This window comes from Anopheles stephensi, chromosome 3, assembly GCF_013141755.1.
Source record: "Anopheles stephensi strain Indian chromosome 3, UCI_ANSTEP_V1.0, whole genome shotgun sequence".
Lineage (NCBI taxonomy): Eukaryota > Metazoa > Arthropoda > Insecta > Diptera > Culicidae > Anopheles > Anopheles stephensi.
In genome coordinates this window covers 52,872,663-52,891,131 of record NC_050203.1, presented here as the reverse complement: position 1 = coordinate 52,891,131, position 18,469 = coordinate 52,872,663, and the positions used below count along the sequence as shown (strand labels likewise).

General features: G+C 40.9%; 1 protein-coding gene and 1 long non-coding RNA gene across 2 annotated transcripts; both read left to right on the top strand.

The window, feature by feature from the left end:
* Positions 1-1,581: 1,581 nt before the first annotated feature.
* LOC118509814 lies at positions 1,582-2,366 on the top strand. Its single transcript, XR_004905943.1, has 2 exons — positions 1,582-1,782; positions 1,884-2,366. It is a non-coding gene; the product is annotated as an uncharacterized LOC118509814 (long non-coding RNA).
* A 298-nt stretch (positions 2,367-2,664) lies between these two features.
* On the top strand, positions 2,665-17,900 carry LOC118513282 (tetratricopeptide repeat protein 8). The gene is made up of 4 exons (XM_036058849.1): positions 2,665-3,735; positions 14,645-14,790; positions 14,876-15,772; positions 16,918-17,900. The coding sequence occupies exons 1-4, from the start codon at positions 3,555-3,557 to the stop codon at positions 17,128-17,130; spliced, it is 1,437 nt and encodes a 478-aa protein (XP_035914742.1). The 5' UTR covers positions 2,665-3,554; the 3' UTR covers positions 17,131-17,900.
* Positions 17,901-18,469: the final 569 nt, after the last annotated feature.

Genomic DNA, 18,469 nt, shown 5'->3' with positions numbered 1-18,469 from the left:
TCGTCGGCGGAGCGTAAATGTGAGATGACATTTCAAAGAATCGTTTCAAGCGTTTTCAGTAATCTGATAGGTCTCATTTTTAAAATTATTATGGTAGAATGGCTATAGACTTGCTTCAAATGAACGCAGCATTAAATTGCAATTGCCGAATTAATTTCCTCACAATTCCATTTGGAGTAATGTTACCCAGTTAAAACAAATATAATGTAATTGGCTTTTACAATATTTTATAGACAATTTTCAGTAATAGACTTTACAAGAAAGCCTAAGCATTCGTTTTTAATTATAAAATTATCTACTACATAAAATCATAAATAACTTCTCTGAGGACTTAACCATTGTATGTTTCTTAATTTTTAAAGGCCTAATTTGTTTAAGCCAATATGAAAGGCAAAAGAGAAGAGCCCTGTACAATTGAACGCGCTCATTTTCTCTTCTGTATGGTGGTAATGCCTCTAGCGAGAAAAATGTGTACCAAAGAGCGCAATAGGTACCAAAGCTTCCCAACAGATGTCGCTCTACGATTTGAAATCACTTTTGCCCCAAAATGTATGCAATTATGTGTTAGGTTGCAATATGTTAGGGAGAAGATTTTGATTGTGACCTAATAATTTCATTTTCATAAAAATTGCTATTTTTTAGCTTTTGCTGTTTAACTAAACTCGCAAGAGGGTAGGGACAACCAAAGCGATTTTTAATTTCAAAAATGCATCAAGCCTTTTATGAATCAGTGGAACGGTTGAACGATAAACGGATTTTGTGTTGCCTTCCCCCACTGTTTTCTTAAAAAATTGTGTATTTCTATCATAAATTGCTGCAAATTTCTTAGCATTGAATTAAAAATGATAATCAAAGATTGTGAATAAAAGGTCCAATTTTGAATTACCATCAAGCTATACTTCCAGGAAGATAGTGATGAACGTGGTGGAGGTGCCTGGTAGTTGACTTTTCATTAGATTAGCGATGGCAAGCGGAAAGTATTCGACAAATCATTATTAACACAAGTATCCTCTTATAACATTTTATTACTTGAAAAATCATATCAATCGTTAAAGCGATTAGTTTTTAGAAAGGAGCTTTTTGATTTTCTGTTTGATTCAAACAATTTCATATTAATTTCAACTATTTTTATTCGACTGCGCGGATTAAATGCAAAGATGTATAAATTATTTCTGTCGTTGCATGAAAGTTTGTTGTATCTGTTTAATGCACAATGGTAAGGAAAGTGATTAATAAAAAGACCCAAAGACCTCAAAAAAATAAACAAAATGAGATATAATAACAATAAGGCCTGTATATTAACCAGATTATATCTGTTGGTACAATTAGAGGCGAACGAGGTCTCAAAGACCCAAAGCCTCTATAAATAAACGATAAAAAAATCTTTTGGCCGAATCCAGTTTTGTGTAAAACATGGAAACACTTGTTCTATTGAAAAATACTTCTTCTTCAATACCAACCTTCGACGACATACAAAAGCATGAATTTGGACATTAAAATACCTGACAAGAAATAAAGCATATAAATACAAAAAAACTACGATTTTATAAAGAAAAATTATTATTTTATTTGTCATTCCCACCAGACATTTTAGATCACTTTGAGGCTAGGCCCTGAACTCCTCACCCTACTTGGCCCACAAATGTGTATTCGCAATAGTGCGTTCTCTTTTCCTCGTATTGGCTTTGGTCTTCTGTTCTGCTCTTCTGTATCATCGACAGCCGTTTTCGATTCAACCAGTCGTGTATGTACACGGTGATTTAACGCGCATGCGCGGTTTTGGTATGTATTGGTGCGTCGATGAATACTTCACACTTACGATGCCGGCACAGAACCAAAGTACTAGCCAAACTGAACTAACCCCAATTCTGATTTCGTTTTAGAAAAGCAATATTTCTGCGGATATATATTAAAATGTCGTCAAGATCAACTCATTACCGAAAGCGCCGTCGTTTTCTGGAAGAGGCAGAGCGTGAATTCGAAGCTAAATACAATCGTTTGGAGGCTTCTGGATCCTTTTCCCGTATTGTGTATTGTGTATTGTGAGTGTTAAAGTGCAGTGGAAAACCATTCGTGATCGCATTGGAAACCAACGCGGAACCAGTGGCGGATTGCTTATACGAGGCCATTAGAGAAATGAAAATCGGGGCCCTAAGAAAGCCATACGGGGGGCCCTATCAATTTGGAATATGTGTGAATCCAGCAAGTAAGGGAACTCGGAACCCCAGCAGCTAATTAGTACGCGTATCGTGAAACGGGCCGAGTAAATCCGATACTGATATCCATCCATTTTGTATCAAAATAACCGAACGCTACCGTGCCGGAGTAAACCAATTTGACAATAAACCTTGCCTATACAAAAAATGTTTCATGTGAACTAGACCATCGTCTATTTCGGAGCCGTCCAAAACCAAACCGATATCACTAACACATGCATACAATATGGCTGCACGTGCTCACTCACACATTCTCACAGCCCGGTCCTAATTTCAGGGGATATGACACAAAATTAGGGGCTCTCAGTCGTTTTAGATCACTTTTTGTCTGGGGGGTTGTAATTGGCACTTGACAGAACATTGTTTTGTTTGTTTTAGTTATTTTTTCTCCTGAGCACGTACACCACTACAACCCTAAGCGAAGAACAGACTTCAAACTTAAAAACAAGTGAACAACAAACCGTTGCTATGGTAATCTCGCCGCCATCGAAAACGAAAACAAACTGTCAAAACATTCTCTAGCCTCTAGTTCGGCAAAACACGGTGCCAGCTGAAAGAGTTATAAAAATCAGTAACATTATATTGCAACAAAGCAAAACAAAACCCAGATATGTGAATAATAAGATAACCGTGCTTAAACCCAGTGCCACGCAATTATTGTGCATTTCTTCGACCGAAAACTTCATCCACACTATAATTATGAGCAGCACGTTGTAGTGTAGGGAAGAAGCAAAAAAAAACAAGGCAGTTAGAGCGACACACGAAGACGGAACGGGAACGTCGGGAAGCAAACGATAATCGTTCTACAAATTTGCACGAACATTCCATCCCCTCAGCAGCCGCTATAACCCGGGCGACCAAAGGAGGGATTTTATTTCTACAAAGTATACCAATTTTATATCCAATCCCCGCGATATCCTTTATCTACCTAGCAATTGATGCAATCAAAACCCGGCCCAAATAGACGGTCATCATCTCTCGTGAGTGTGCGGCCGGGGCTGGTGTGGATCGGACAGGATCGCAAGGTTTCCGCCCACTGAGAACTGAGAACGAAAATTAAAAAATAAGAAGAAACATCGCATCACTCCTCGGAAAAAAAAACAGCCAGCCAGCCAGCCAGCCAAATTTCATACCGTAACAACAACAAAACCACGCTTCTTGAACGAAACGGAAGCAAAGCAAAGGACAGAGCCTCCAGCATTGACAGGCACAACCGGTGAACGGGCTGTGTGGAACGAAGAATAAGGAATAAAAACCGAATCACAAAAAAGAGGAACATTTCGAAGCACAGCCCAAACACACACATACGAGCAGAAACGCACGAGAGCAAATTATATAATGGACAATTTCTTCACTGCCATATCATTATTCCGTCGACGGAAATATGATGAGTGCATCGAGGTGTGCAACGGTCTGCTGCAGCATAATGCCCTTCATCAAGGTCCTTGGGAGCTGAAAATGCGCTCCATGACCCAGCGTGTGTACATCGACGATATCGAGGCGGACGACGATGTGGCGGGTAGGTCGTACGTTCGATTTTCGCCTGTTTTGTTCGGTCATTTATTTTACGGAAACGTTCGTGCGCCGTGTGCGTATCTGCTCGGGACGAATTTTGGAACGTTGCACAGGCTTCCTTACCCAGGTTGACCCAGGTGGTAAAACACCACTAAAAAAAGATATAAATAAGAAGCTTTTTTGGACGGTTTGAATTAAGCAGAAAGGAATATGCGTTGCAAATTGCATACTTTTGGGCGCCTTCAGCTGAACCACAAATTTGATTAGAGCAGCAAAATAACTTCAAATTGTGGCGTTTTTAAAAACCTTTTTTTGTAAGCTTTTAACCAGTCACCTGGGTAGGACCCCACTTTTTTGTGTGTTGTTGTGGTTGTGTAAAATAACCCACCAAAACTTCGCTAGGAAACTCCGGAGCAAGCAAACGAACAGCGAACCAAAAAGAGTTCAGCCCCGAAGACTTTCGCACCCCAGCAGCGTCCCGGTGTACCATCGTCCGGGTGTGGTATTCCGATGCCCTCGAGGGATTTTTTCATGGCAGTTCTCGTTCTCCCTCTGCCCCTGTGTATGAATTATCCCTCTCGTGTCCCATCCATCCTTCGTTTACTTTTTCTTGCCCTGCTTGCATTCCTTCTTTCTTGGCCACATTTTTTCGGTTGCCGTTTTTTTTTTTTTGTTTTGCTGAGCACACCCCATCTTCACCGTGGGGGGAAGTTTTTCGCTTCATTCTTCTAACCCACCGCGCCTTTCCGCCGCCTGAACCCATCACGTTGCATTTATTTATGCACATGCACATCCTTTATCTTGATTATTATTATACATATTTTTTGGTGCTTCTCATTTTTGTTACGCGTACCCAGTAGTGTGATGTTTCCATGAATTGGGGAAGAGTCCACAAGAGAAGTATTACACTTTCCACTCATTTTCCTCAACCCCCCCCCCCCCCCAGCCCTGGGTCGGTCTTTCCTTCTCAAGGCTGCACACGTACAGACTGCATTTGCCTGTACGGGGAAGGCTCTATACTTGGCACATATATTTGGTTGCTTCTTGTTGCGTTTTCCCTTGGCCGTTGTTTTGCGCTCGTTTCTTATCTCCTTGCATTCTTCTCTATCTTCCGCGACCCATCTTCGTCTTCGTGTTTGCCAGCTCCTTTAATGTCCTGTGCTGCTACCGTGCTGGATGCTGCAGCTAATTTTACTGCTACCGCTGCTGCACTGCTTGCCACCTCTTTGCAGTTTGCATCAGCTTTCAGTTTTTCAGGCGATACTGCTGCCATTTCATTCTTGAACCATTCAAAATCTTTGCCCGGTCGCCCATTCCGCCCAATTCCGTAATAGTCGCTCCTTTGCGTGAAACATAAAAATAAAGCCCTCGAGCCTGAACAGCAGCAGATGTGGCCTACACACAACCACATAAAAAACTGCAGCAACATCCCAACGAGCGACACACCACTGCACAGTAGCAATCTGAAAAGTCGTATTTTTCCTTTCATCATACCCCACATTACTGTCTTCCCTGCCGGTTCGCCTGTCGGAGGAGCTGGTGGTGTTATTTTGGTGGTTGTTTCGTTTGCGTTCTGTTTTCCTCCGGCAACTATCTTCCTTCGGCCGCTACCGGAGCGCTTTCGTTTCGAAGCTTTTCGATTTTTTTAAGGCCACGGCGATTCACGGCGGAATGCAGGCCCGTTTTTTTTGTTGTCACTTTTTGTGTGTTGTTTTTCATTGTTGTTGTTTTCTGTTTCGTCCACCCTCCGCCCGAGTGTGGCCGGAATTTTTCGATTCCAGCAGCCAATCCGTGTACCGTTTGTCCCGCAGGGGTTTGGAAAGAGAAGCGGTGGGGTGCGAGGAATGTGCGTGCGTGCATGGTTGCAGATTTGCAATTCGTTGGCCAAGTCATTTCCATAATCTTTCAAATTACCTCCCGAAAGTTGCCACCGGCTTTTAGCTTGGTTTGTTCGTGTGGTTTGTTGTTTGCGATCCATGGCACGGGTTAGGAGATTGTGAGGATACTAAGTGAGCTTTATGAATGCGAATGGTTTTCAAACACTTTTTCTGTGTTTGTACAGTGAGATATTAAGTTCCGCGGACGTCATTGGTTGTAGCTGACAGTTGAATATTGTTTTACTGTATGACGTTAAGGTTATTGTAAAAAAGAAGCCATTTTGAACCAATATTTAACAGTAAATTGGGACATATTAGATTATGATTACAGTGTCTCTTTCCATTTTACCATGAAGAATTATGCCATTTAACAACGCATGAAGATTTTTATTTAGGCACTTAAGTTTAACGCTCATATTCAACGTCGAGTGTTTGTTGATAAGATTTTATAAAATTAAACACGTGTAAAAATACGAGGTTCAGAAAGTGGTTTGGCATTCCCCGAAAGTCACATTTGGTTGAACAGTAAGCATACGATAATTATATTCTGATGGAGAAGTTAAGTTTTTTTCTAATCCTAGATCTATGCTAATTACTACTGATGCTCTAAAGGTTACAATTGAACAAGCCATCGACAACATTCTGCTCGACTTAAGCGCCAGAATCAAGGAAAGTTAGTCCTCTCTCCTAGGCACGCCAGCAAGCATGATTATAGCAACCAATAGTTTTTTTAAAAGCTACTGTCGCAAAACATGAAATCTTTCCTAAGCTCACCTTTCAGAAAAGAGAAGGTAAATTTGGCTACTTCTAAATTGAGCTACAATTCCTGTAGAAGATCTGGGTTCGATGGTAGATAATAAAAGGTCCTAACAGGAACTTGTAAATACCAAACAAATATTTAATTTCTCTATTCAAAGCTCTACCAACAGAAGTAGGAATGCATCGATAAAACAATTTTAGAGATAATGTGTTGAAAACATTAGTTAAACTTTCTTATAACCGTTTGGTCATAAAAAAAATTTTATTAAACCTAGAGATAATTTTACAACTCGACTTATCGTTTCGAACTCCTAATTACAACTGATTTATCATCGCCCAGCTTGTGCCCTACTGTCGGGAACCCACGATGATTCCCACGGTTTGGCCACGTTGGCTCTCCACGTGCAGCGGTGTCCTTTTCTGGAGCTGTCTGCGCGTGGCCAGTGTCGCGTTGCTCGGCGTCTTCGTCGTCATCGCTTTGCTCGGTGCATTCTGCTGCGTTGCAGATTCTCGATGCTCGATGCCGTTCTGCGTTGTCGTCTTTTAGCCCATGCTGCGATGTCGTCTTCGATGCGAGATCAGCTTAACTCGGCTACGATGTCTTAACTCCTCCCCTCTTAAGTGACTTTGCCCTCAAAGTCTCGCTGCTGCGTGGAACGAGATAGGTCGGCTGACAAAGGTTTCGAGTTGTTTCGCTTGAGTCATGTCTATTTTTACTGTAGTTCTCTTGAATTGGAAGAATAGAAATATTATACATGCGCATATGCATATTAACGCAAATGTTCCTCCAAATATGTTAAATTTCCATCTCAAGGAGTCGTTTTGTAGGTTGATACTTTTTAGCTTTTCTCTGTGTTCTATTGTGAGGTTTTGTATCAGTTGAAGAGGCGGTCTATGTTTGATTTCGCCTTTGTCAATGTTAATTCCTGTTGTTGACTTAAATGGTTTACCAGGAATGGTGACTTCATTGTTTGAATAAATTTCTCCATTAATGATGATGTTACAATTTTCGAATTGTATGACGTAGGAACCGTTCAGTACTTGGTTCATTTTGCTGCAGTTTGATGCGATTTCTGCTATGACGTCATTGATTAGTATTGTGTCTTCTTTGATTCTTTTTATGAAGCCTTGGCTATAAATCTTTTCGTAGTCACATTGTGAATCTTCTCTTTTCACAATTTGTTGAATGCATGTTGTGGGTTGTTGTATGCCGATTTGCGGACATATATAAACGTCTTCTTGTTGTTGGCACTTCTCTGCCATGGAATATACGTGGGTTTGATTTTGTAATATATAGTTCTGTGTGACGATTATACGTGCATCGTGTTGTATTATCGAATCGATATAGTCGTATTCGTAGATTTTTGGAGATAGTTTGGGGAACTTTAGCATGTATAGTATATGAGTTTCATTTACTGCAACTTGGGCAGTTGATTGCCTTAGCAATTCTTCCGGTGTGTTGTATTTAATGTTATTCTTTTCAAGGAACTGTTCTATTGAGGTCAGATCCTCAAGGGATAGTAGCTTACTGCTCGGAATCCCGTGTTTAGCTAACAGTATAGCGTCTTCTATGACATCCAATTTTTCTTGTAACATATTTATGTTGGGAAGTAGAATAAGTTTTCGATTTTCTACTTGGTATGACTCATAGCGTTCGTTCTCGATATTTACGACTTGGTTAGCGACATCAGTTATTTGTTTCAGCCTGTCGTTGAAACCTTGGTTGATTATTATTTGTTTGTTGCTTTCTGCTATCAGGGAGTTCATTGTGGAGTTAATGACATGTAGGTCGTCGGCGTCAGGAGTTCCGGCGATCCATTTCCAAACTTTACCTATCGTGTCCCATCGTTTTTGCCTTTTCACAAATGGTTTGATTTTCGCCAAAGTGTCCTGTAGCATGCTAGCTTTTATTCTAATTAAATTGTCGATAGGTTCAGTAAAAATTCCATTTGGACTATCTAGCAATGTTTTCTCTATTGTTTCGTTGATATCGGCTAAATCTATTGGATGAATTGTTCTAATGTACCCAATTTGTACTTTAGCTTTCCCTATCGGTATTATGGCTAATGGATCATTTGTTACATTATGTATCTTAATTTTACTCGATTCTATCGATGAAATAGCGATAAGGATTGTACATATTGAAACGACTATCTCGTTTATTATTTGTTCTCCTCTTTTCGTACGCATATTGATTTGGTTCATAGTCTTTATATTTCTTATCTTTCATCTTTTCATTTTTCTCTTCGAATAGTTTTATAATTTTTTATCAAGTTTTTCTCTTAATAACGCTCTGTCTCTAAACGACATTTCTTCCGATTGTTCTCCGATATATACGTTTTTGGGGGTCTCTTTCGTAAACGAATGAATGGTGTTGTTGTATTTGTATACAGCCTGTTGCACTAAATTTTTATCTGTGATTTCTGGGTTTAGTGCCTTGATACACCTGCCTATCTCACGAATTGTTGAATGGCATCTTTCGATTTGACCGTTTGTTTCTGAACGATTTACGGGAGTTTTAAAAATAGATATACCTAGATTTTTAATCATTTGCTCTATGACATTTGAAACAAATGTGCATTCGTTATCAATTACGATATGTTTTGGTAAATTCCAATCATATAAAAGTTCTTGCATTACTTCTTTTATATCTGCAATAGATTTTGATTTGATGAATCTTACTTTGAGATATTTGGAAAATTTATCTACTGATGAAAGGTACAGCAAGTTTGAGTTATACGCAAATATGTCAATGTGAACAATTTCACCTGGATATCTGGGGATTGGAGTCTTTATTGGTATAAATTGTTGTGGTTTCCTATCATACTTTTCCATTTTGCAAATTTCGCAATTTTTTACAAATGACTCTATTACTTTTCTCATCGTTGGGAAATAAAATCTTTTAATGCATTGTAATGAATTCTCTTTCGAATTTCTATGTGCAAAATTATGAATGTTTTTAATTTCGTCTAGTTGTTTTTCTTCATTTGTTAAATCTTCAACTTGTATTTGAGAAAATCTACATCGCATTGTTTTCGGATTGAATAAATTTTTATACACTTCTTGAATAAGACCCATAGTTACTTCATCGGTTAGTATACCGTTAATAATGTTAGGATTGAGGAATCTTTTTAGTTTGTCTGTTAAATATTGGTTAGTAAATTCTGGTTCACAAAAAATATGCCTTTTAAATTTTGGAAACGGCGTCATCATTTCATAGGACGAATTGTTAGTTGTTTTAAATATTAGTTGGTTATGAAAAGCGTTAATGGGGGCTTCAGTAGACAGTATATATTCACTGCTATCATCATCAGCGGAATGTTGTGTTGGTGTTAGAGAATTAATTTGGATTCTTGATAGCGCATCCGCTACAACGTTAGTTTTTCCAGGTTTGTAGCGTAACTCATAATTATGTTCCTCGATGAACGCTTTCCATCGTTTTAGTTTCGCATTGTTATTTTTTGGCGACATTGCATATGTTAAAGGTTGGTGATCTGTTAGTATTGTTATTTTTGCACCATATATGTAATTGCGCAAGGAATGTAAAGCCCAAACTATAGCAAGCATTTCCTTCTCGTTGGTAGCATAGTTTTCTTCCGTTTTCGATAATGTTCTGGATATGAACGTTATTGGTTTTTCAATACCATTGATTTTTTGTGATAAAACACCTCCGATTGCTTTGTCGGACGCGTCTGTGGTTAATATAAAACCATGATCAAAATCGGGGTACGCTAAAACGTCTTCGGATGATAAAATTTCCTTGAGAGTTTTAAATGCGCGAGTGGCGTCTTCGTCAAATTTAATCGGAAAATTTTTTGATTGATTTTTTGTAATTTTACAGTGGCCTTGGCCATCCTCTCCTCTTAAGAGTTTTGTTAGAGGTTTTGCTAGAGCAGCATAATTTTTAACAAATCTTCTATAGTAGCCGGAGAGTCCTAGAAATGCTCTAAGCTCTCGGATAGTTTTAGGTTCGGGATATTTTTGTATGCTTTGAATTTTTTTCTCATTTGGTTTCAGACCATGTTCTGAGACAATGAATCCTAAGAATTCAACTTCAGTTCTTAAAAATTCTGATTTGTCTGGTTGTATTTTAAAATTGGCTTCGCGTAATGTGTTCAAAACAATTTCCAAATTTTTCAAATGTTCATCAAATGTCTTTCCAAAGACTATTATATCGTCGATGTAGACATGACAGATTTTTCCGATATGTTCCCTTAGAACATCATCCATGACCCTCTGAAATATAGAAGGTGCATTCTTTAGACCGAAAGGTAGTCGTAAAAATTCATATTTCCCATTGTTAATTGAAAAAGCGGTTTTTTCGATATCTTTTTCTGTCAAACGAATTTGATGAAAGCCTGATGCTAAATCAAGTGTGGTATAATACTTATTGTTTCCTAAATTCGAAAGAACTGTTGACGTGTCTGGAATAGGATATCTATCACTCTTAGTTTTTAGGTTTAGTTTCCTATAATCGATCACAAGTCGATACTTTTTTTCGTTAGATGCATCAGCCTTTTTGGGTACAATCCAAACAGGTGAGTTATATGGTGAGCGGGATGGTCGAATTATACCATTGTTTAGTAATTTTTTTATCTGTGTCTCCACTTCATGTTTGAGAGACAAGGGGTATGGGTATGACTTACAGTAAACTGGTTCGGTGTCATCCGTAGATATGGTTGCTTCAACCTTTGTTGTAAATGGTAATTTCTCGTCAGGTGGCTGAAATAAATCTTGAAACTTGTTAAGGAATGAATGTAATTTTCCTTTTTCTTGGTTGTTAAGATGTTGATCTCTTATTTCGATCCTGTTAATTTCCTGTAACGGGTATAGTAAGAGAGGTATTATTTTATCTTTTATAATAAAGTAATCTCTTTTGGCATCTATGAATGCTCCCATTTCTTTGATGGTATCGTAACCAATAATGGCATCGAAAGTTTTCAGTCCTTGTAGATGATAAAATTTTACATTTACATCGGAATAAGGGGCAAATATTTTAGCTTGTGAATATTTCGTGACAAGCAAGTCTCCTCCTACTGATGATACGATAAAGGGTTTCGTTACGTCATGTGAGATTTTCGCATGTTTTGGGTTTATGAAATTCTTATTGGATCCTGTGTCAATTAAAATTTTTATCTGTTGTCCTGCTTTACCATGATATATAAAATAGGGCAAAGCAGACTTCATTCTAAAAAATTTAGTTCTGCTGTACATGAAGTGTTGTTTGTTTTCTCCTGTTTCTCTACATTTCTCATGTATCGTTCATATGACGCCTGACTTTCAGTTTCGTCTTCATATGGATTTCCTTCTTGCGGAAATGTTTCTATGTTGAAAGCTCGTTGTCTTTTCATAGGCCTTACATTGGATGAATTGGGCCTATTCGCGTAATTAATTTGTTGTGACCTAATTGAATGGTCAACTTCCATCGGTTCTGGTCCGCGGAATTGGTTCGTATGTTGCATGAAATTGGGTCGGTTAAAATTTGATCGTTGAAATATTGGTCGTGTCTGATTTGGTTGATAAAAAGCTGGACGCTGGAAATTTCTTGCATGATTCTGGAATGGCTGGTTGATTCCAAAATGTGGTCTTGTGTTGTTTGTCATAAATGGTCTTTGGTGGTTTTGAAATACTCGTGGTGGTGGATGGGGAGTTGGGAGTGGTATTAGGTTCCTTGGTGCTGATGGGGGTGTGTTTACCTGTCTTGGTCTTGTTAGTAATTTTCTACATTCCAAATTCTGGAATGTTATGCAGTAGCTGTATGCTGCTGCTAGAGAAGTCGGTTCGTAGTTTCTTATGAATTTGTATACGTCTCCATCTAGACCTCTGATAAACGCATCTATTGCCTTTTTATTGTACGTCTCTATCATTGCTTTTGAGGCTTCTGGGTGGGCAAATCTGCTATCCGTTTTTATCTGATTCGCAATTAGCGAAAGCAGTCTATTTATTTCATCGTAGTACGTCTCTAAAGATCGACTCTTTTGGTGTGCGCTCATTAGTTGGAAATCGAGCGTCTCCAAGTCGCGTTTCTCTCCATAGTATGTGATAAGCGTTCTCCTTATGTTATTCCAGTTGATCCCTACGTTCGATGCGACTAACGCATCGTTAGCTTCTCCTCTAATCTTTCGTCGAACAAACTTGCATACCATATGGTATTTATTTTGCTGTTCTTCTGTATGACCAGGAGTAGTTTCGTATAACCTGATCAATCCATCAACGTCGCTGATCCAGCTGTTGAGTTCGCTTGGATCTCCACAAAAAACGGGAAGGTCTTTCACCAAACCTGGGATCTTCTCGAAAGTCTCCGGGTTTATGGCGCTGCCGTCCTTTTTTACGAAAAATAGTGGAGGATCTCTATAATCGTCCGTTATATTGTTCTCTTCTAATCGTGCCTCTAGGGCTGCGATTCTGTTGATCAATGCCTCCATTTCGTAATTACTCTCTTTTCCTTCGTTATCTTTCTCTTTTATTGAAACTGAGAATTGTCGTAGTGATTGGACTAATTCCTCCAGTTTGACTAATCTCCTAACTTTTTCACGAATTTCACTTCAAAATTTCGAATTACACTAATCGACACGTATACCGACACACGATTTTCACGGATTTTGTCACTCACTTTTATCGGATGTGAATATGTTTAATATTATTACTTACATTAACAGTTGCATTGTTCACCTCCACTTACGGGGCTGTTTCCTTCACCTCCTCTGACGGGGCTGGTTTTCTTCACCTCCTCTGACGGGGCTGGCTTTCTTCACCTCCTCTGACGGGGCTGATTTTCTTCACCTCCTCTGACGGGGCTGGTTTTGGAATCCTTTGGTGATGTCTTCCTTCTCGGTGCGGCGGCAGAATCCTTTTCCTCCGATAGACTGTTGCTGGCAACTATCGGCTACTCTGGTACCAACTCGCACGGCTGCCTAAAGTGTTCGATAACTTCTGCACTATGCACTTGTGACACTAGCACTAACGCAGTCACTAAAGTTCACTGCACATCAGTTTGTTTTCACTTTTCACAGGCGATCGGGATAGACTTCCGAATGTCTATGTCGGCGTAACTCAAGCACTAACGCGGTTACTGCACTTCACAACACTTGGGTTTTCCTCACCAAAGGTCCCTATTCGGGCGCCAGTTAAACTTTCTTATAACCGTTTGGTCATAAAAAAAATTTTATTAAACCTAGAGATAATTTTACAACTCGACTTATCGTTTCGAACTCCTAATTACAACTGATTTATCATCGCCCAGCTTGTGCCCTACTGTCGGGAACCCACGATGATTCCCACGGTTTGGCCACGTTGGCTCTCCACGTGCAGCGGTGTCCTTTTCTGGAGCTGTCTGCGCGTGGCCAGTGTCGCGTTGCTCGGCGTCTTCGTCGTCATCGCTTTGCTCGGTGCATTCTGCTGCGTTGCAGATTCTCGATGCTCGATGCCGTTCTGCGTTGTCGTCTTTTAGCCCATGCTGCGATGTCGTCTTCGATGCGAGATCAGCTTAACTCGGCTACGATGTCTTAACTCATTTCGATTAGGGAAATGACCTTTTTGATTTAGGATTACGATTAACACATTTATCAAATAAGCACTGACCAGACAAAAAGCTGGGACAACTAGTATAGATTCACTAGACATTAAGTGTTGGGGCAATGCGAAACCAATATTTCCCGGAAATGTATTATCCTTAGGATGTTGTAGATGTGACTAGAAGATTTCTAGATCTAGACGAGGAACAGCTTTGCCATTGCTAGGTTTTCTAACACTACAATAGCATAGTCCTTCCCGTACGGGGGGCTGGCTACTTTGCTACGAATAAAATCAAGGCATAGAAAGAAGTTCCAGAAATGGAAGGCCGAGACCTCTCGAGCATGTAGTGCCAAGGAAGAAGAAGAAGAAGTACCGTAGGTTAGGAAATATTCGATGAAAACTGACGCAGAATACAGATCAGCATCTGTAGTCCCCATTACTTCATGATAATTTGATATATACATTTAAAAACCACCACACATCAAACCATCAAGATAAGACCATCCCTTATTTTTATAATCGTTCTGTTTCTAAACTGCTTGCATCTCACTAAGTATCTATTAAATCAAATCCAGCACGCATTTAACGAAATCGTTCGATCACCAACACGTGAAGGAAGAAACTGAAACTAAATGGGGAGCAAAATAATTGTCCAACCATAATTACATTCATCGAATCATCCAACACTGTAAGCATTTAATTTGATTGCAATTTTTTACTGTTCCTCCCTTTCCACCATGCATGCGATTCCGTTTTGGGCAGAGGATATTTTGGACACGCAGACAATCGCCACCGCACCCCGTCCCGGTACCTCCATCCGCACGGCGATGGCTAAGCCCACCACCTCCGGTACTACCACCGCAGCGAATCGACCTCGTACCGGAACTGGTCGCCCAATTACCGGCATTGTAATCAAAATCATATTAAACATGGCGCTCCTGGCAATCCCTTAACTTCCTCTCGCTTTTTTCTTTTTCCTCCTTCTCGTTGCAGTCTCGTCCTGGAACACTCTCTCTTCAACGACCCGCATCCACGCTGGGCAACAAAACAGCCCTCAGGACAGGATCTCGTACAGCGGCCGGAACTACTGCCGGAGGCTCTGCGCGTAACATTCGTCTCGGGTCAGCCTCCATGTTTGCCGTTGGTGATCCAACGGGTCCTCTGTTTCACATCTCTCGCTTACATCCGGACAAGTACGCCGAGCGGGATTCACTCTCGAAACCACTGTTTCAGTATCTCTACTACCACGAGGGAGATATCCGCAAAGCGATGGCACTGTGTGACGCTGTCTTGGCACGCCGCCGTACAGCCGAACTGCTGACGGACGCCAGTAGCGGTTGGTGGTGGAATGCACAGAAAGCACGCTGCCTAATCGCCATCGGAAGTCCCCGTGAGGCGGAACCGTACCTTCGGATTGCGTTGCAAGATTTACACCATCCGGATGTGGTGTTGCTGTTGGCACGGATCTACGTCAAGATCGATCAACCAACGGCAGCGCTGGAAGTGTGCAAACAGGGGCTGGAGAAGCAACCGAACGAGATTAGTCTGCTCACGCAACAGGCACGCATACTGGAGCTGGTGGGTAATCTGACAACCTCTGTGAGGAGATACAGACAAATCTCGGCTCTGGACCCCATGAACACGGAAGCGTTGGCATGCATTGCTGTAAGCTACTTCTACGCGAATCAACCGGAAACGGCACTGTTGTACTACCGGCGCATCCTTTCGATGGGTGCGCACAGTGCAGAGTTGTACTGTAACATTGGTCTTTGCTGTCTGTATGGTGGACAGTTGGATCTGGTGTTTCCGTGCTTTCAGAGAGCGTTAAGGATGGCAACGACGACCGAACTACGGGCGGACGTGTATTACAACTTGAGCTTTGTCGCGCTGGTAAGTAGACATTGAAGGTTCGTCTCTTTCTAGGACGAAAAAATTTAAATTCTTCAGGGAAAATTGTATCGCTCTCAAATTTTGGGTTCATTTCGTATCTCCTGAAGTGTAAGCTCTTTACAGTTACAGTAACTTGACCTTATGTATTGAAATTACCAACTTCCTCGACTAAGAATATTTAAGACTTGTTCCTAGAATCATTAAGATTTGTTGAAGGCCACTAAAGGCATTGCTTCTTTTATCTAAAAGGACAGCAATATTGGGATAGACATCACAAACACATCTTTTGCATCCGATCCTTATCACTATCCTACTATCCTACTGTCACTCTTCTTTAGCATTGCAAAGAGCTGCAAGAAGATCATGTTGGATATTCCAATTCTTTGGGTTTTTAAGTTGAATTACATTCTGCGTACATTCATTTTGAGATTAGTGCAGCTTGAGACGTAAGGGTTTGTGTATTTAATGAATGATTCCTTGAATCATTGAACTTATGTATATCGTCTTCAACGTATAGCGTCCTGGTTGATCAGTACATTCCTCGATGATTACCTAATAATTTGAGCTTCCACGGTGATAGCCAATTTATATCAGGTTTTGAATTCTCACAAAATCTTTGGAAGAGAGCTTCTCCTACTTACTACAAGTTCGACCATGTTGACAATATGGTGATCCGATGTTAGTTGCGTTAGAGAATCCCGTCCGGAGCTCCTCTCGTACGCAGGACTGCCTATCCTTTCTCCCAGCCTCTGATGTGCCAGCTATGGCTTCTTGCCTCCTGCGTATATTAGTCCTACATACGGGGAGGCGTTCTGAATGGGATTTGATCCTCGGTTCATGAGAAGAGCGGCGAGGCTATCGCTTTGGCCAACGGACCGCCCTGGACTGACCCGGATTTTTTAGAAATTTATATACTAAAAAAAATAAATACTATCTTTATCTAATAAAAATCTAATACATTCAAATCAATTTTTCTAAGTACAAGTGAAAAGTCTCTCAACAGAAAGAGAGTAAATTGTCTAGACACTTAAATTCCAGTATATATTAAATCCTAATCACTTAACTTGAGTGACAAATTTCTAAAAAATTCAAGCTCCCCTCTAATGACTTCCGAACCCTATGCTTTCCCTCATTTCCTCCCCCAGACAACCGGTGACATTCACCTAGCGCGGCGCTGCCTGCGTCTCTGCATCGCTGCGAATGGATCCCACGCATCGGCACTGAACAACATGGCCGTTCTCGTTGCCCGCCAGAAGCAGTATCAAAAGGCTAAATCCTACCTGCAAGCTGCCCGCACCGCCCATCCCGCCAGTGACGAGATTGGACACAATTTGAAATTTATCGAAAATTTCCAATAAACTGGTATCGAGTTCAGCACCAAACCAAAAGCAAAAACTAGAACAAGAGAAATCACCCCAACCGAAACGGTTGGGCCATTCGGTACCGGGGGGGGATAGATAAATATCGCCTCTCAACACCGTAGCAGCAAAAACCAAAAAATCAACCCCCCCGTCACCGGTATGGCACGATTCGGCCAAATTTATGCGCCAAATTTCATCACCTATGTTACGGGCGCGTGCGCTCAGCAAAGCCTACTTTGTGCCGTTTCCAAAAGCACCAACCGTCCCGTGTCCAAATTCCCGGATCGGTACCGGGCCGGGAACAGATGCATAAATTCGGGGCCTTTTTTTAGACATTCTTTACCCGTAGCCGGTTTTATCTCGCGATCATTAGTTTGCCTTTTTTTTGTCTTCTGCAAAATGTTAATCTTGCCTGCCAAACGGTTGGGAAGATTCGAGCGCGCGAATATCCTGGTGCGGTTGGGAAGAGAACGTCGCGAGCACATCGCCATCTAAGCACAGCAGGAAGGATTTAAATTTGTTCTTGCTTTGTTTGTTTGCTGATATCTTTAATCAACGCAATGGGGCGTGCAGAACGCGCGTTGGTGTGCGGGGTGTTTGCTAATGTTGTCTCGGGCGATTTGCCAACTCATTAGTCGCGCACAAAACGGGATCGAGCAGCGAACCAATCGACTGTCTAACTGGATGTCCAGAAAATTATGTGATCGGTCTTAAAATGAATTGACACAGTGTGACACTAGCGGAGAATAAAGAAGCGAACACGTTCGTAAGGCAACGCTTCGTTTTCTTTTTTGAGTTTGTATTTTCGCAAACCAAACGCGTAGAAAGAACATTCCGTAATGAGGATATTTGAAAAAATTTATTGAAAGGTCATAGACAAAATATCGCTTGCCAATTCTGCAACTCCGATCATCGTATTCGAAATAAATATGATCCTCTGGCACGCAAAACTAATAAAATGCCAGAGATAACAAGGAATGAAAAAACACACACAACCAATGACCGCACCTTTTGGCACTGCAGCCGTGGGCATGAAGCACAAAAATAACTCATCAGCAATACGTCTCATGCCTCAGGCCAATTCCAGCTTGAGACGACAACTGCCGAGAATCGAATCATTCGCGTATCGATCGCTTTGGGATCCGCGCCCCCCCCCCCCCCCCCCCCAAACTGATTCCTTTCCGGTAAGCAGTACCAAGCGGGCAACCTCCGAAGGAACAGAATGACCATGGAATCAAACGCCATAATCAAAACTGAATCAGATGGGGTACGAAAGCGGACAGAACGTCAAGCAGAAGAGGGCAACAAGGCATTCCACGCCAGTGGTGCAAAGATA